Source organism: Colletotrichum abscissum (assembly GCF_030869225.1).
Source record: "Colletotrichum abscissum strain IMI 504890 chromosome Unknown Scaffold_18.1, whole genome shotgun sequence".
NCBI lineage: Eukaryota > Fungi > Ascomycota > Sordariomycetes > Glomerellales > Glomerellaceae > Colletotrichum > Colletotrichum abscissum.
In genome coordinates this window covers 110205-128917 of record NW_026850076.1, presented here as the reverse complement: position 1 = coordinate 128917, position 18713 = coordinate 110205, and the positions used below count along the sequence as shown (strand labels likewise).

The 18713-nt window shown below is 48.5% G+C and overlaps 5 protein-coding genes across 5 annotated transcripts; 3 read left to right on the top strand and 2 right to left on the bottom strand.

Annotated features, from left to right (window-relative positions):
• Positions 1-2323: 2323 nt before the first annotated feature.
• Positions 2324-3915, top strand: CABS01_08035 (transmembrane amino acid transporter; the record flags this gene model as incomplete). Its single annotated transcript, XM_060541397.1, has 4 exons — positions 2324-2508; positions 2562-2995; positions 3049-3195; positions 3263-3915. The coding sequence occupies 4 exons, from the start codon at positions 2324-2326 to the stop codon at positions 3913-3915; spliced, it is 1419 nt and encodes a 472-aa protein (XP_060402201.1).
• An 893-nt stretch (positions 3916-4808) lies between these two features.
• Positions 4809-5636, bottom strand: CABS01_08034 (uncharacterized protein; the record flags this gene model as incomplete). The annotated part of the gene is made up of 2 exons (XM_060541396.1): positions 4809-5185; positions 5240-5636. The coding sequence occupies 2 exons, from the start codon at positions 5634-5636 to the stop codon at positions 4809-4811; spliced, it is 774 nt and encodes a 257-aa protein (XP_060402200.1).
• Positions 5637-8477: 2841 nt separating this feature from the next.
• CABS01_08033 (uncharacterized protein) lies at positions 8478-8972 on the top strand (the record flags this gene model as incomplete). Its single annotated transcript, XM_060541395.1, has 1 exon — positions 8478-8972. The coding sequence occupies one exon, from the start codon at positions 8478-8480 to the stop codon at positions 8970-8972; it is 495 nt and encodes a 164-aa protein (XP_060402199.1).
• Positions 8973-9535: 563 nt separating this feature from the next.
• Positions 9536-10658, bottom strand: CABS01_08032 (versatile peroxidase VPL1; the record flags this gene model as incomplete). Its single annotated transcript, XM_060541394.1, has 4 exons — positions 9536-9611; positions 9669-9857; positions 9923-10166; positions 10235-10658. 4 exons carry the CDS (start codon positions 10656-10658, stop codon positions 9536-9538), a joined length of 933 nt encoding a protein of 310 aa, XP_060402198.1.
• Positions 10659-16955: 6297 nt separating this feature from the next.
• CABS01_08031 (aldo/keto reductase) lies at positions 16956-18211 on the top strand (the record flags this gene model as incomplete). The annotated part of the gene is made up of 4 exons (XM_060541393.1): positions 16956-17003; positions 17060-17319; positions 17402-17467; positions 17548-18211. The coding sequence occupies 4 exons, from the start codon at positions 16956-16958 to the stop codon at positions 18209-18211; spliced, it is 1038 nt and encodes a 345-aa protein (XP_060402197.1).
• Positions 18212-18713: the final 502 nt, after the last annotated feature.

Genomic DNA, 18713 nt, shown 5'->3' with positions numbered 1-18713 from the left:
ACCAGCCTTACAAGGTCATAGACATTCTTCTTCGAATTGAAATTAATTGTCTGACATCAACGGACTAAGGTAATACCATTCGAATGATTTGTACTGTTGTGTTCCAGGTCACAACCGAGACATAGACTGCTCTAAATGCGGCGTAGGAGCTCATACTGCCATAAACAAAGACAACATGATAATTAAAATAAGTAAGGCCATATCCCTTAGCTCAGTTGCTTATTCTCACCATCAAACTCAGAACCTACTCGCATTACGTCGGATCCATTTCCAGTCTTCTTTTGGATAAGCACTCAGCCCCAGGCAAGTTCACTAGCCATCACTATGAAGCTAACTACTTTTGCCATCTTCTCTTTCACGGTTCAAGCTCTGTCAGCCACTCTGTTGAAGCGCGAATGCGGCGTGCCACCAGGCGCACATTGCGATATGGTCGGCCGGATCAGGTGCGAATTTAACGGAGGACATATGATACATTTGGAAGAGTCAGGAGAAGTTTTGCGGAGAATCTGATTGGAGGGAGGCCTATGTTAACCCTTTGCAAACTTCAAGATGTATTGCGCTGCTGATAATACTTGGTCGTACGGCTCGAACTGCACTGCGGCTGGTAAACCTTGCCTTTGCGAGACGCTGTTTGAACTCAACTCAGCTTGAAGGACGAGGAAGACAGAGGCAAAATGGCTATGGCTTTGACTTGAAACCAACATAATGTGCTCTGGACAGGCTATTTCCAGTGTTATCCTCGAATTAAGGTTATCGTGTAAAGACAGAAACCGCGAATCGCTCCTTGTCCACTCGCTTCCCATCTAGTGTGAGAATAGGTCTATGCCTATCCATCAATAAATCTCAGCCAAGTAAACATGGCAAACTTGCAGTCCCACGGATCGATGGCGACGTTGAAATGTGCTGATCCATCATGCTGGGAATCCAATTTGCAAATTCAGAATTGGAAGTCTCACGAAAGGGGGTTTCCCCTCACGTTGTCCCTTACTCATACAAGGACATTTGCAGTCAAGTATCTGATTGGAATTGTTCACACTTACCAAAAAAAATCTTGAAAACAAAAACTTAAGATCCGCAACAAGTAGATAGTACTTTCCTCCATTGGAATCATTCAGAAGATAAGCATTCTCACCGTTGAGCATTTCGTGTTGTTTGGGAGCAGAGACCCAAGCTCCAAGCCTCTGGACCCTGACTTCAACTGTGGGGGCTCATAGTGGACAAGTCCCCTGTTTCCCCACAATGTTGCTTGGCTAAAGTGCTGCCGCCAGCCCGCAGTCTTGGGCAGATCACCCGCCGCTATGAGATCATCTGGGCCGAGTGACTAATGACCCACAAATGAGTAGAAAAGTCTGAATCCAAAGCGATGCCAGTTGGGCGATAGGAACTGATCTCGTCGAGAACATGATCTCCAGGGCGTCCATCGTGCTTGATTAACCCTTTTGAGCAGCCAGTTCAATGTCTTCTGTGATATTTGTACTTGTGAGTCAAGTATTGCGCTAATAGATTTGGTGGTTAAGGGGGAAGTTAAGGTTTGCTTCCCAGCTCATCGAAATAACCTGCCAATCCAACTATAACTCCAAAGAAGCTGACCTACTTTATCATGCATTACATCAAAACATATAGCATCCAGATTTCCGTCGGCAACGACAACACCCCCGTTCATAATTAAACTTAAATAAGACTCACAGAAGGCACATATTTTACTGACATTTCATTGTGAGGCGAAACCGCCAAAGTCGTACCGCTGAACTTGCCGCTGGCGAGAACAAGGCGGATCTTGGCGTCCCCGTGCGGGCCAAAAGTGGATTGAAAGACGTAACAAGAACTGCTGAATTTTCGCCCGCCGTCCCATTCTCTAGGCGGAGGTTCCAGATCCAGTAATGCCTTTTCTTTTTTATCGTGTCAGAAAATCTTGAGCCGAATGTCATTCACGCCTTGGTCGGCTCAGATGGCGCGGAATGAACCCGCGTGAGTCAATCCAAAGTTGCCGAAGGTGAGAGGAACCGGAATGTCGTCTTCTTGAAAACATTCTTCCCTCAAACATATGCCGACGAGAACCGTTCCCGAACAACTCAGAATCCGGGGCCCCTCAAAGTTAACCGCTGCAGGAACAAGCCATTTCTCCACCGATCCAAGCTGCGTGTTCATGTTGGCCTGTTGATTTCGATCGAGTCTATTCGAACGCTCCACCGAGCCTGACTGGTTCCACCTTCTCCGCGGTTCAGCAAGTCGAATTGTGAGGGAATCGCGATCGAGGCCAGGATCTCCCACCACTCGGTTCCTACTTACCGAGTCTTACCCCGGATTGCGCAATACAGAAATCATGGGGAACGAGGCTGAAGCAATGAGAGCGCCTGTCGATCCTGAGCGTCAAGATTTGCCCAGCCATCAAGGATCAAAAGGCCATGAGCAAGATCCCATTGCGCCACCTGCGTTCTCGACGGGCTCGGGCGGCATCATCGAGAAGGAAGAAGGCGAATTGATCAACTTCAAGACATTACATTGGCTGTAGGCTTCTTCTACAGCAAGATTTACCTAGAGATATGCTGACGTTGGTACAGGCAAGGAGGCATCGTCCTCGTCGCAGAGACAGTCTCTCTAGGAATTCTATCGCTTCCGTCCGTCCTTGCAACCGTTGGACTGGTCCCCGGAGTCATTCTCATCTGCGTAATCAGCGCTCTTGCGACCTACTCTGGTCTTCTCCTCGCCGACTTCCGGAAACAGTACCCCTTCGTCCAGCACTTCGGCGATGCGGTCGAGTTAATTGGAAAGCCCATTGGTATGGGTGGCATCTTCCGAGAGGTCTTCGGATGGGCCCAGACTATTCTGCAGGTTTTCCTCATGGGAGGTCACATTCTCATGTGGACTATTTGCATGAATACCCTCACGAATAGTACAACATGTACCGTCGTCTGGGCTGCTGTTGGAATGCTGGTTTTCTGGGTCTTCAACGTTCCTAGGACCTTGAAGTGGACGAGCTGGATGTCAGCAACTTGTGAGTCATCAGACGGCTATTGATTGCCACGAATGGTTGCTAACTTCCGCAAGCCTGCGTATCTATCGTGGTGGCTGTTCTAATCACGGTCATTGACGTTGCCATTGAGAAGCCCATTGGAAGTGGGTCGATTGACGTCTTCAAGTCCCTCGGCTTTTCTCCCGCTTTTCTGGCTGTCACCAACATTGCAGGTGCATTCTGTAAGTAATCCACACAATGAAAAGATCAGAAACCATACGGACTACGGCTCACAAAATCCCCTTCTAGCAAGCCATTCGATATTTTTCAGCGTCATCGCCGAATTCAAGAACCCCGACGATTGGCCAAAAGCACTTGCCTTCCTTCAGATCACGGATACAACCCTCTACATTATCGCTGCCGTCATTATCTACGTTTACGTGGGCCCCGATGTTCCCTCGCCGGCTTTATCTGCAGCAGGTAGCGCAACTATCAGGAAAGCGATTTGGGGCGTTGCTATTCCCACGATTGCCATCGCTGCCGTTATTTACGCCCACGTTGCTTCTCAGTACGTGTTCACACGTATCTTTGGTAACACTAAGCATGTGGTCAGAAGAACCCGAGTATCGACAATCTCTTGGCTTCTCATCACTCTGGGTATCTGGGGAATTGGCATGGTGATATCTGAATCCATCCCCGTCTTCAACAATCTACTGGGGCTGGTCTCTGCTGCCTTTGCCAGTTGGTTCTCCTTTGGACTGCCAGGTATTTTCTGGCTCTGGATGCACAAAGGTAATTGGTTCTCGACCTGGCAGCAGAAATGCCGGTTCGCGGGGTCTTCGCTACTTTTGCTTGTGGGAATCCTGCTTTGTGTTCTTGGATTGTGGGTCTCTATTGAGTCCATCGCGAAGGGTGGATCTTCCGCGAAACCTTGGACATGCGCCAGCAACGCCGCAGAGTGAGGTACCTACCATCTTAGTTGGGGACATTGATATACGTAGTCGAGTCCTGTGTATTACTATAATGCGACATCTCTATCATTCAAGTCACGGGGCAAGGGTCTTCTAATGAACCATAACTAAATTTATGGTTGTGTGTTCTCGACCTAACGTCATGGCTGGTCGGTATCTTGAGTTGGTGACTGCACGGAAGTTGACTGTGACCGACTGCCTCAGACGTGTTTTTTGGACCTAATTTATCACTTTACTAGCACGAGCAAGGGGCAATACAGTCGTCCAATATTACTTCGGCAGAAAGTCTGCGATACGCACGGTGAAACGGGAATGGGCGGGGAATAAGTTCTCCAGCTCTCGGACCAGGTTGCCTGGCACCCACGCGCCCCGGCACGCCTGGGTAATTTTATTACAAACATTGCAAGCCGCGTCTAAGTCATGACCGGCAATGGGTTTCCTTTTTTAAGCCCAGCTTACTGCTGAGTTGGCAAATCGCATGCAGTGCAAACATCTATTCCAGACTTTTTGTCACAGGCCTTGCAGCACCTCAGAGGCGTGATACACTTGCTGCTAGCTAGGGTGCGCCTGGTTGGTAAGCACCTCGTCGTACAGAGACAATGTTCACATCCCTTGCAGCATGTCATCTCACTTAAATTCAGCAAGAAAGTGTGTTTGTGGATTAAATTGTTTGAAATTCTTGTTGGTATCTATGTGACAGACTACACATTATTTGCAAGAACAAGCCCCTCCTGTTAAAATAAATCATGACTTCATCGAGGTGCGCGCGTGTATGGGCAGCCCCGTATAAACAAGAAGTTCGGTCACATATGTGCAGAGTTCCACCCTCCAGCGGCCCCCAGCGGCTATTTTTTGTTGTCCTTTCGGAATTGCACGAGGCAAATTTACAGAAGGAGAGCGAAGATGGCGGCAGCCAAGCCGGCATCGGAGAAGGTCATCAGCGCAGCGCCGGCAGTGACAACGGTGGTGGCGGTGGGAGAAGCACCGCGGGTGCCGTTGGTGTGGGCAGTAACGGAAGCGGTGGCAGTAGCGGCGGTGACGGCCTTGGTGGCGGTTCCGACACCCTTGTTGTCGTTGCCGGTGCCGGTGCCGGAGGAGCTGCCGGAAGATCCGGAGGAACCCTTGCCGGCGGTAGCGCAGGTGCTGAGCTTGTCCTGCATCTCCTGGAAGATACCATCGAAGTGAGTGATTTCATCGCCACCCTTGCCACCGGCAGGGAACTTGGTGGAGATGGAGGTCATCAAAGTGTGGACGTTTCCGCCTAGAAGATGTTAGCGGCGTGGTCTTGGAACCCTGCGCCATGAAAGCGACTTACCAATCTGAGCAACCCAAGAAAGAGTGCTGTCGCAGATACCTGCCTGGGCGAACGAAGGAACCTTGTCGCTCAGGTCAACAAGAAGCTTGTCGCCAGCGGCGTTGAGCTCGTCAGAGAGGGGCTGGAAGGCGATGGCCTCATCCATGGTCAGAGCCAACATGGCAACCGCGTTGTAAGTGGCAGTGCGGATGGTGGTGAGCATGGTGGAAGAGGCATCCTCGAGGTCCTTGCCATCACCGCCAGCGTAGGCGCAAATCGAACCATCAAGACTCTGGATGCCATTGAGGACGGTGGTCATGATGGTGTTGACCTGGCTGAGCTCACGCGCGCAGAGCTCGGGGGTAGGGGTCGCAATGACGCCAGCGGCGAGGAAGACGATGGGAGTGGTGAACTTCATTTTGATGGTTGTTGGAATGAGAGTAATCAAAGAGTGACTGGTAGCGAGTGATGTTGGAGAGGACGAAGAAGCAGGCTTTTGAAGGCGGGTGGCTGTTTTGATGCTGTTGACTGATGATCTAGACATGGGAGATCGACAGTCCATGTGCAGTGTTTATATATCCATGCCAACTTGACCAACCCAGAGTTGTAGATCGCTCTGACTTTCTTCTCAACCCCCTGAGTTACCCCAGATAATCTTACGCGCGAGGTAGAATATCACGTGTGTGGGATAACGGGCGATGGCGGCTAAGATTTCTCAAACAACGCCGGCGCAATTGCTATTTTTTCAGATTGTCTTCCTTTCCCTCCCTCTAGCCTTGTGCTCGGACAAGCATAGGATCTGACCATGATCGATTTTTGGTGCGCGGCAAATGATCAGCGGCGGGTGGTGAGGGCGCCACGCGCACGCTAGATCAAACCGTTTCTTTTTTCGCGGACATGGCGCGAACCTGGGGGGATTAATCAGGAACGCGCCACATCCTGTGCACCCCCAAACGAGTCATATTTCGAGAAATTGGAGGGGACTTTTCTTTCTAAGCACTAGTCTACATGCATGTCTAGTAGTAATAAGCTCTTCTGCGCAGGCTTCCAAGTCTAGTCGCTCGCGGGCGAACACAGGCGTTGTGACTGACCGCGTGCGGCTTGGCAGCTGTCTCGCCGAATGGCTCAGAAGGATCACAATGGCTGATTCAGACAGGCTTTCAGCTGGCGCAAAGACCTGGTGGATTGGCCTTAATCAGCATGCCACAGATCAGAGTGCTTGGCTTCGCGTTGTTCTAGACCTTGTCTCGAGGCTCGCTCAGACTGTTATGGTTGTCCTGGCTGCATTCATGGCAAACAACCTCAAACACAGTCAGGATAAGCGCGTTGTAGTAGCTTCCATTTCAACTTCGGCCCATTCTGGAAACTTCATTGCGGAAGAGCTGTGCACATCTTCGTTGCCCTGCTCGTGACTCAATTAGTGCAATTGTGCACAGAACTTCAGCCGCTCCCGCAACTCGCCCACCTCATTGTTTCCAAACAAGAAACCGTAGGGCCGGCATATGAGAGGTCGGTTGTGAAGTATAGCATCATGGCGCTGCCTTGCGGCTGAGGTTGGTTTCGGTGTTTCCCGCTGTGGCTAACCACCCGCTTTTGCAACGTGCAGATGGAGTTGAAAAGCTGGAGGCTTGAGAAGCTTTTGGCACGGACAGAATTTGAGGGCTGATAGTGTATTGGCCGTCCGAAGAAGCCAATTCAGCCTCGTGAAACTGGACTCACGGATCATTCCTCCTGCGTTCTGTCAGCTCCACTCGGACAAGCAGCTCGTCCGGCAAATGTGTCTGGTTCCAACAGCCGAAGCTTTGCGCTCGAGCCCATCGTAGACCACGGCGAGACCCCCTCTGAACATGTAATTTCAGAGAGAAGAATAGTATTACGCCAAGTAGAGGCCGTAGATCATTCTAAGTTCTAAGTGCAACATGGCCCTCATGTTTTCTTCTTTCCTCTGTTGCAGCCAGCTTGTTACCACCTCCCAAGACCATGCAGGTCTCGGTGTGCAATATAAGTCAGAGGAAGTGCCGTGGATCTTTGCAGACAAATTTGTTGCAACTTCTGAAGATCTGCCCGTCTTTTTCAGTTCTGCCGCGATTTGATGTTATCAACTTCTCATTTATCAGGATATCTAACAATCATACACGTTCGTTTTAAACGCTTCCATGTCTTCTAGGAAACTGCAAGTCATTCCCATCCACCTCAGGTAGGACTTTGCTCAAAGGTGACGGATAAGGTCCTTCAGCCCAGACTATGTTCTTGATTTCAGCAGAGTACTATATGTGCCGCATATCATTTTGGTAAGTCAAGCTAAGCAGTCGGTGAGGTATAGGAACTGGCTCTGGACGGCACATAGAGACAGAGAAGCAGTGATGCAACATACTGATATGTGTCTTCAGATACCTCAGGTAACGGCCAAGATGTTGACTCACACCAAATAGAATAGCTCAGGTGTTCCTGCCAGGTCGGTCTCGGAGATCCGGGATAAAGCCATTATCTATTAGTACCTTAGTACTCAGAAAACTGAGGAGACGTTGACCATAGACGCATCTTCCATAGTGGACATTTCTTTCTTCATCACACCTCGACTCAGCGTCATGGAGCTCGGGCATTCATTCGATCACTTTTTGGATTCTTGAAAAACGTGAGGACCTCAGCACCGCTCTAGGACTTCCAGATATGGAACGGTGAAAGCTTCTAGTCACTTCTTGGTGATGCATTGATGATACATGAGACCTCTGTGTGATTAACACAGTACATTTCCACCTACTTACCTCAACTATAGCTAGAAATTCCCATTCTCAGCTTTAATAGAACTCAAAACAGAGAATACTAATCCTTGAATGGTGTATCCGAGGGATGCGTGAATTTACTAAAGGTCATTCGAGGGGCTAGCAATAAGTTACGACGAATGAGAACCAAGTCGTCTGATGTATGGCCAGATGTATCGCATCGCGGGGTATATTGTGAGAAGACAGCCGAGGATATCATTGGTCGTGTTTAGTAATCCGTCTCGGCTGGTACTTTTCTCCCAGTCTGAATTCTTCCATATATCCATGTGAGAAAGTATTAGATGTGGAACTACAAAAGAAACTCAACCGACCTGACTACCTGAGGTATCCCCTGTGTCTGAGCTCATATCTCAAATACAGCCTCAGCTTCCTACGTTCGAAGCCTTACATCTTCCAACCTGTGCAAACATCTTCCCGAGACCCCAAACATATCGACGATCAAACTTTACAGAATCGTCGAAGAAGACTCGCCAACCATGTCTCAACCAGTCTATCAGATAGTAGTAACTGCTGATGAGGACAAAACCACAGCCTCGAAGCGACGTGCTATCTACCTCCGTCCATTTCTCCTCTTCTGGCTCAATTCCCTTGTCTTCGAAGTTGCAATGCTCATAGTCAGCATCGCTGCCTTTTCAGGATGGCGCAGTATGTTCCCTAAGTTCATGTGGACCATCGTGTTTTGCCCTCTGGGCATGGGAGGCGCCATGGGAGGCCTCATCAACGCCTTCATTGTCGATCGCATCTACGGAAAGCAAGCAGTCCATTTCGTCGCAATCCTGAGCGTCCTGGTTCTAGGGGCGTGTAACAACCTATGTTATAACTTGGATCTCGTGTTCGGATGGTTTGGTGCTCAGGACCATTTCTGGTGGTGGCACTGGCGGTATCTGGGGGTTTGGTTTGTTGGGTACTTCAACGGCAGGATGATGTTCACGGATGAAGGACAAAAGTCACTTGCTGATTTGGGTGTTTAAAACTCGAGTGGATTTGAGAGATCGTTTATTATTTATGTGTTGTCTCATTCACGAAAGATCTAAGACAGGTGTTATCTTTCATATAGCCACAACTATTCAAAGAGAAGTTGGTTATTGCGGAATAATATACATCAAAAGGACATTTATGAACACACTTGATATACCTAGGTACATGTGGGAGTGCACGTTCAATTCATTCCATCACTAACCTATCTTGTCTACTGGGATCAGAGTCCAAGATACAGAATTTGCGCAAGAAATCCGAGAATCAAACCTAAGTAGCGATAGTAATGTGCAATTTGTTTTAGCCATATGGTATCTTTCGTTTGAAGCCGAAATTCAAACTAGAAGTCATTTGGGGTCAGGTCAGAGTACGTATTTTTGTCTAATATTTTATAATACTGAACATTAATCATTAAACTCTATCGCGTCATTAATCTCGTGAGATCGGGAGATCTACCACACCGGCAGCTAACGTACAGCCCCCAAAGAATAAGATATTAACATCAAATCATCGCCACGTTCAGCACATGCGATCAACGCCGAGCCAGCGCTTTAAGAACTCAGAGCCTGGTGATACTGTCGGTGCAATCGGCCAGGTTGTTCTTATCATTTCCAAACAGTGCCATTTTTTCCATGCTACTCCGTGTCAGTAATCGAGCATACATACAGTTTTCTCATCATGGAGTAACTCACGCGTTGGTAAAGCTGCTGCTCCACTTATTCTGCTGTCCGATGAAGCCCTGGAACTTCTTTCCGATGTCTCCAGAGGTAGAGGTGGAGATCTTGGAGTCCGATGGGAACACAAAGACGCCCGGTGCAGCAGTGCCCTTCGTCGCGAAGTCGTATGTCTCCTTGTAGTAGCTGACGTCCCATTTTCCAGGCCTGGTAGTGAATGATCAGCATTTGTATAACGATGTTGAATTTCATGACATGATGAGGCGACTTACGTTGAGTCTTGGGACGCGTTGGCCTTGGTCGTATCGACAAAGTTTTGCGTCGAGGTGCTGTGAGCCCCCAGGAGCGCAGCAAGAGCCTCGGCGTCAAGGCCCTTCTTCTCGAAGAGTGCAACGAGTACGTCGGCGGAGGCAAAGACGTCAGGCAAGCCACCATCCTTGGCAGACGTGGTGCTGTCCGCACGGCCGATGAAGGTCTTCACCTTGGGCCCCCCGGGGCAGAGGAAGATTGCGGCATCTGAGGCGTGGGATATCAGCAAAAGAATACTTCCCACGTGACTTTTCTGATTTCATAGCGAGACTTACTTCCAGCGAAGACAATCATGTCCGCAACGGTAGTGTTGTACTTGGTTGCAAGACCCTGTAGAACACCGGCAATCTTCTGCAGGCCCCTGTTCTCGCTCCTGTTGAGTTCGACATCAGGGTTGACACCGACAATTAGCGAGCCGTCGCAGCCACCGTTGAGGCCTTGGGAGGTGTCCCAGGAGCCACAGTCATGGAAGATTGCGCGGATAGATGCGCGTGCGAGATCGTTGCACTGAGGACCACTCATGAAGAGAGAGTTGAGCTCAGTGTTGACTTGCTTCCAGACTGCTGGGCACTTGGCTCCGCCGCGAGTGTCAAGATCCTTTGCGACGACGGCACCAGAAGAGGCATCTTCAGCGTGGGGGAGGACTGCGGCATTGGCGAGTGCCAAGAGGCCAGCGAGAAGGAGGTTTGAAGCGTGCATTACGAAAGAAAGATGGGGCGATGATGCGGTCGACGGGAAGGAAGACGTGCAGTATCTTGGCAGTGGTTGCTGTGGAAGATGTCTGAGAGAGGATGCCAAGAAGTCAGAATTCTTAATGTGAATACACCATCTTTATAGATGTGAAGAACGACTCAAAATCCCTGCTCTTCTCAGACATTCTCACTTTCTCGCATGCACTTTCGATCCGATCCAGACGCATCAGAAAGTCCGGCGGCAAGGTCAAGCCATCGTGTCGGCCCCGGTGGTATGGTTACCCCATGGGTAAGCCGAAGGCACTTGGACTGTCATCGCTGCTGACATGCCTCTTAGCCAGGCTTCATTGTACTGCAAAGTGTTGTAAATCGGGTGTTGTCAACAGCCTGGGAAGCTTACGGAATCCGAAGTCTCTAGCGTCTAACGGCATGCGAAACGGACATTGTATTCTCGGTGGCGGCTGAGCAGGTCCGGCAGAGCTAAAGCTATTAGTGCGCTTACACATTGACGCCAAAGGTATCTCGAACCAATGAGAGAGGCACCATTTCCAAAAGGAAAGTAGTTTGAAGGTAAAGAGAGCCGCATGGACATGAACAAAGAAGCACAAAAGGGGAAGGGGTCGGTCGTGAAACACAGGAACAGAGCGCATCCAGTGCCATGGGTCCTGAGACCTTTCATTCTCTATCAATTCCATTAAGGCCGTACTGCAGATACTATATCTATTCGCCGTATATGCCAGGAGAAGAATCCGCGTGCAACAAGTGGTTGCGTGAGTAAAACGGGATCAAGCCGCAGCCGAGTCCTGACCAGACCACCGGGTCAATCACAGATCCTGACGCTTAATTATCAAGATTCAACGGCTCCGTGTAGCGCTAATGTCAGTCGGTCAATGAAGTTCAGTCGGCGATTATGTCAACAGCCTTCGGCCAAAGTCTATCGTTGATAGTCTGCCCTTCAGACCAGCCATAGGGCGTCAACCACCGACTTTCAGATGAGAACCCAAGCTCCTCATGTGAAAAGAGTTAAAGTCTCCCACACTGATCGTCTAGAGGTAAGCTGACATGCGCATTTGCAGTGTGACTTTCGCGGCCAGTATGTTGGGTAAGACAGGGTCTAATACGGCGCCTTGGCCGAGTACCTAATCTGCAGGCCAGACATTGACCTGCGTAACACACAGCTCGACCGGCGAGGGGTTCCAGAACCCTTTACCCCAATTGCATGCGCACTGATTCCACAGAGGCCCAGTGCCTTGGACCAAACTACAGGCGTTGGCCAGTCCATTCACGATCCGAAAGGCCCCTCAGAAGGTGCAGACTGGGCACGGGCGCTACGCACCATTTCTCGGCCGGTGTCTGCAGCGTCATGCAGATTCAAGGCCCCGTGATTGGCTGCTTTCGTCCGAAGCCGTGGTCTGGACCGCCATTGCATTGCAATTCACCTCAACCTCTTTCCATGCATGGCCAAAGCGTGGAGTGCCTAGCTGTTCAGGAGCAGCACGAAATACCCGCCACGCGGTTTGCAATCAATCTTTTGCAACGTAGAGAGGTAAGAAATGGAGTGGGGGCGAGGTTGCATAAGTCTGGCGGTGTTCACCTTAGATTTCAGCTCGCAGTAGATTGCGAGGCTCGTAGCTCAAGGCCGGAGCATTGTGACAAGCCAGGATATGGGTCGGAGTTCACTGCTTCCCTGGCCCCCTGAAATCCACCGCTATGAAGATTCCTCGACCTTTCGTTGGATTATTAGAGAAGGAGAATTTCACGCTGCGTTCCACAGAGAGTTTGTCCATCCGTCATGGTATTCTGGGATGGTTCATCTACATTGCCCACGAGTCAGTGACCAAGGGATCCAGAAGCTGAAGGGGTACTCGAGACAGGCGTTCCAGTATCACAGAAACAACTGCGAGAATTGGAGGAAATGGATCTCAGCAGGTTTAACAGAGCTGCCAAGGAAGAGAAAGATTTTTGAATCTCATATTCAGGACGGCTAATGAAAACAAGAAGTCGATTGATTGAGATCGGAATTATCAGATATGCGCATTGAGGTCTGACAGCCGCATTCGAGGCCACCTTGGTATTTGACAGCTTCTCACACGAGAGGCCTCAACAGGGAATCGGAGCTTTTCAAGACGCCCTACCTCGACATCAGTGGACTACAACCAGCGATCATTGCGTTGATATTCAGAGGCTGTTCGCTGAACAGAACATAGAATCATCCGCGTTTGCTATGTCTTTCATATCTCTTTCAGTGCGACGTAGTGGCCTGCATATGTTCGTATCTTCTTTGTAGTGGAAGGGAGGCACAGGGAAGACCGGGACCAGCTAATTCAAAGGGAAAGGTGGACGAAGTTTGCTACGATCAAAGCAATCCAGGGATCCTTGTTTCAAGAACAATACACACTATTCAGTGCTCAGTCAAAGAGTTGGTTAAAGCTTCTTATTGGACGACAGGAAACCAAGAACGCTGTTCACATTCGTGAATTTTGGTATTCGCAGCCCTGGGTGTGAAAAGCTTCAAGCAAGAGCACTTAAGGATGGAGCCGTGCCGACTGTTGAATGCGAAGCCACTTACTGCCTATGGGATGCCTTATCCGAGGCAAATCACACCTGGACACGCTTCAACAACTCCTGAATCTATCTCGTACCATTGGCTGTGCCTGCGTTCCTCAGAAGGTTGTTCTAGCTTGTTGTCTGGCTCTGATCTGAGCGGTGCACGTCCGCCATCAATCTCTCCGCCTAGCAGTCAGCTCGGTTATTGGCACGACTATCTTTTACTCTTATGAATCTCCACCATGGACTTAACACACTATAACCCGAGAGATAGCCCTTTTGTTACAATTGTAAGTAATATGGCATGGATTGACATTCGAAATGACACCAATTTTGACATTTTCAGCTCGATGTCCCTAAATTCGGAACACTTTACTACAAGATTGGAGAAGACAATCCCACAGAAAGTCGTAGCACTTCCGAAGTTGTGGAGCTAGCCGTGACAATTATGGAAAACCGCTTTTACAACCTCCATCTGGAAGGGGATGGCAAGCCCAATCCTGACTCTGAACTAAACAGAAATTCTGTCAGGTCATTGCAAAGATCAAAGACAAAATTCCCAGGGAGAAACTTTTCGTGTCACTTAAAGTTCAAGTACCGGAGCAGGAAGCCCTAGAGGCGGGGGAGAAATCCCAAGAGGCGAAGGCGAAAGTCGTGACACTTGAAGTCCAAGACTCGAAGGAGAAAGCTAAAATCCTCGAAAAGAAAGTCCTTAAGTTCTTGAATAAGTTCTTGACTGAGTCCTTGGCCTCAATGAAGCTCAAAAGCGTAGACCTGTAAGAAGTCCCCCTCCTCTAAATCAATCACCACGTTTGAAAGCCAACTCACGTGCGCTATGCTGATATCAGTGCTAGTATTATTCTGCATGATGAGAACCGCACTTCCGAAACAGCCGAGATGGTTTGGAAGAAGCTGATAGAAGAGGTCACAGCCCAGAAAGATGGAAAAGGAAGAGCCCAGTTTCTTGGGGTCAGACCTTGGAGCAGTCAAAATGATACTTTTGTGCTCGTCGAAGCACTCCAAACCCCAGCCGTCTATCACCAACAAGCCTTAGTCTTGCCCAATTATCCCGACCTGAAGTCCTGGATGGAGGCACGTAAACACACCAAGTCCAGCTTTGTGCGGCTTGCTAAAGTACCCAAAACAAAGATCACAGTCCACAATCAGAAGAGTACATGGCCATTCGAGTTGGTGACAATGGAAACGACAAATGTCCTTGCCTCGCTGCACGGGAAATCATGGCCAAGTACAATGATTCTCGCCTGGCATATGGCGCATGATGAAGAGATTCGACAAGCTGTAAAAGACTGGCAGATGCTAGATCGTCAACAGGAACGTGGAAATCATCCAATGCCGGTCTCAAGATCGGTGATAGGGTTGGAGGCCGGAGAGGCGGCAGGAAAGAAAGAACGCGAAGAAGAGAGCAGAACAGGGAGTAAGAAAAAGATCGATGTTAGCAGGTATAAGGATGCAGTGAAGGTTTCGTTATCGCCTTACCACCAGGGGGAAATCAAGGTGATACTTGATAACTACTTCAAAAGGGGTTGGCGTCTTTTGTCAACTACCTAACGTTTACGGACAGTAAGTACCCACTACTTTACTGGCGTTGTCTTGCAGGTGATGGGATAAGTACTCAAATTATCTAGAAAGCCGACTTAGTAATCTGTATCTCACGACATTAGAAGTGGATTAGTGTTGTTAAACCTCCGCGTACCTAGTCAAATTTTCGCGTATTAACCGTCTTGGTTTTCTATGGCTTTCCACAATTGATTTTTTTCTACAAACCTTTGAGCACGGGCTCGGTTGAAACATGTCGGTTATACATACTCACGTAAAGTTTTCCAATGAGGATATGGTTGAAATAGACAGGCAAAAGTTCGACTTGTGACAGCGCATAAAGCTGAGAAGACTGCTTGAAACCAGCTGGTCGAGGAGGAGTACTTTGTGTGACCACTAAACTCGAGCTATCGAAGAACCGATGCTGGACAAAGCCAGTCACTCAGAGACATCCGAGATCAGTTGTATTTGGGCAAATATACCGTCTTTTACGATAGCTGATCCGGTTCCCACGTGATTGCAAATATACCACCGCCTGCAGACAGCTGATGGGGAGTTTCAGAGCCCAACACTCTAGTCACATGCGCATTGACGCCCCAGACTCCAGACTTTGTCAGTCTTCTCCAAGACCCGGATTTCGTTTGAAGTATTATAGGGCGCGCGCTGCGGATCATTCCCAGCCGTGATCTATAGCGTCGTGGAGAATTGAATCACCGTGGTTGGCTCACCGGTCTAGACCTTATCCGCGGTACCGCCACGTGCAACGCACGAACACAATTCGACCTTCATCCCGCTGCATTTGACCAACCTCGTAGGTTTATCAAGAGTGTATGTATGAGGTGAGTAATTGCATTACAAGGGAATAATGATCAGGGTGTCGCAGCATCAATACTAAGCGGTGTTGTCTTGGCAAGAGAGTGTAAAATTAGGTAGGTAGTTTGCATAAATCTGGACAATTTGGCAACAGTTAATCAACTGGAGCCGCAAAATACTTCCAAAATTCCGTTTCCCAAATAACTTGTCTTAATCGAGAAAGTAATCTAACTTGATTCTTATTCTGTCCTGAGATTCGAGACAAAATCCTGATCTATCTCAACTGTCAGACGTCAAAATTTCCCTACTGCTGCTCCATCTTGCAAACACTAGGATGCAGCTGGGCCCGGATCATGTATAAGGTAGTCGAGCTGATGTCCACTGCGAAGCTTACTCGATATGAGCCTTACATACCTATACCACGATGTAGTCACCGTGTTTCATAAGTCGTCTTCATTCCATGTCTACGAAAGCATGGTTCTGTCCCGAACGCAATGAATCTTCGACTTCCTGAGCCCTCTACCGAGATTTGGCAGCGTCTACTTCTTTGAATTGCGCTCATACAACTAGGGTATTCATAATTGCATACTTGCTACCTCTCCAGCATTTCTAAGACTTCACAAATCTTGATTGATATCCACGAATCCCAGTGCTTCTTTTCCACAGTGCTTCAGAGCCAGATTAGTGTCTTTTCTGAGCGTGGCCACCCATCTTCGGAAGTAATACTGCACTGCGGCAACCTTCGAAGTCTACATCGACATGTGACCGGAAATCTTTTCGTCCAGAGCAGCCCACATGTGCGCAACTCCGAACTTTCTTGCCCTTGCAAAAATCTTACCATGTTCGTGCTTTGTTCTGGTCAAGGGTTCTCCGTCGGTACGGTTATCGAACTTTGAAAACAGTGTGACTAGAAAGAAATCAACCACGTTGTTCTCCTTTGAGAGCATCTAGTCCCCACTTCAATAAGTGCGTGAGGGTTTCGTTGGTCTCGTCGATTGATCTTCTGTGTTCCACGTCAAAGAAATGGGGAAATCACATGCATGGTTGGCTGGAAGAAAGCCAAGCAAAAACCCTGTGCTTGAGTGAAAAGTTTTGGCTGTTCAGGGTCAAAGAGATGAAAGAAGTTTGCTTTCAGTCAACAGGGATGAAAATCGTTGTTTCTTCAGAAGATATCCGGTGTTCGTATTCAATGAAATAGCGACCATTGAACAAAGATCCTAGGACCATGCCGTCATATTGGAATAGGCTGAGCGACAAGTACAAATTGAAGCTTGACCGCGCTCATCACAAAGACAAGCTTCGACAACCTCTGCACTGATTCTTTTACCATCCTTTCCTCAACATCGCTTTCTTTCATCCTCGCCCCTATTACTTTCTCAAATCAAACATGGCCTCGACAACGCTAGAGGAAGATCCTGAGCGTTATTATCCAGTCGTGAGTGGCCTAAGTTCTTCATCCACATCGACTTGCTTTCTAATGCCAATCTTCAGCTTGACCTTGCATTTGGAACACTCTACGTCTCCGTTAAAAGTCATTACTCGGCCAAGTTTGTGGACGTGTTCAGGCAGATTCTGGAAGTAGGCATTGTCTCCTCCACTGATCATATTGAGGATGTGGAAGAGCAGGAAAGGAAAGTCGGCAAGATCATCAAGAACAGTAAGGTCGATAGAAAGGACTTCTTCGTGACTATCAAAGTCCACGCTCCGCTGCGGAACGCGTCTCGGTCAAAGCGCTTCACCTTTCAAAAGCTGTGAGATGGCACTGATTTTCTACCAATGACTACGTTATGTGTAATCGCTATGTCACATGATCTATGCTAACATCTGCGCTAGGAGATCCGAGGCTGACACTACCATGAAAAAGACCTTGGAGAGACTGCAACTCGACTATGTGGACCTGTAAGATGGCTGTCTCATTAGACCAGTCGCCTTGAATGGTTGCAACTTGAAAGCAAGAAGTATGCTAATATTTCTTCTAGCATTCTTCTGCATGATGCTCACGCTGTCATCAAAGACCAAGCATTCAAGGAAGCCTGGGAGATTTTGGGGCGTTTTACGAAAGAGATCGATGAGAAAACGAAAAGCACCCGGTGCAGGTTTAGAGGACTCTCAAACTTTGACAAGAGCAACTTTGGGATAGGAAACTCAGAAGTTGCCATCGAAACCACGTCACTTCGTAGCGGCGATTTCCCGGACTTTCGCCACTATCAGGAGGGAAAAGATAGCAAGGCCTATCATGACTGGATCCAAAGTGGTAGTGAGCTGGAACTCGGAGACGAAGAGGAACGAAGGGGGCTTCGTAATATATTCAACCACCGGGCGAAGTATTTGCATAAGCTGTTTAGAGATCACTCGATCTCTGAAAAACCCCGCTTCATGTTCTTGGACCCTCTGCCGTTTCATAGCAGGAGTGTTTCGATGTACGACTTCCTGGGAATGTTGGGTTCGGGTTTTGGTGCAACACCAAGTGACGTCCTGGGAAAGTGGGCTTCTATCACACCACAAATCCGTTCTTCTGGTGTAGTGGGAGAACTAAAAAATGAATTCCACATGTCGGAATTTGACCGCGGGCGAATCGACTTTTCATTCAACTCGACGTTCAGGATCTCGGTAACGGCGCAAACACCCGAAAATCATCAATAGACAACCAATAGAGAGATGATTAATGAGGGGGCAACATGACTCGGTTGGAAATGTGTCCCCGTTACGGAGGCCATATAAGAGAGAAACTTGACTTAAGTTTCCTCTCGATCAGTAAAGCATTATTAAAAATATATCTAAATACATATTTGCTCAGTACACAGACAATATACCCCTTGATCTACCTTAGTTCCGATACCTGGATGTTGACATCTGGTACACATCGCTTTACTATTCAGCTGCAACGATATAGTTTTGGCAAGTTACTTTGACTCTATGAGGAGATTCTCAAACCTGTTAATTTCCGACACTTGGCTGACTAGATCCGGTGGGGTGACATCTGATGTGACGTCAAGAGGCTTTCCCTGAGCGGGGATCGTGTTGAAAGCTTTTGCCAAGTTTCGACTGACACAGTTCAAAGAAATAAGAGAAGGCTTCCTACGTGATATGAGAAAGCCGAAAGTAACATTTGAGGATTGGTGCTATCAGGAAGGTGGTCAAGCTA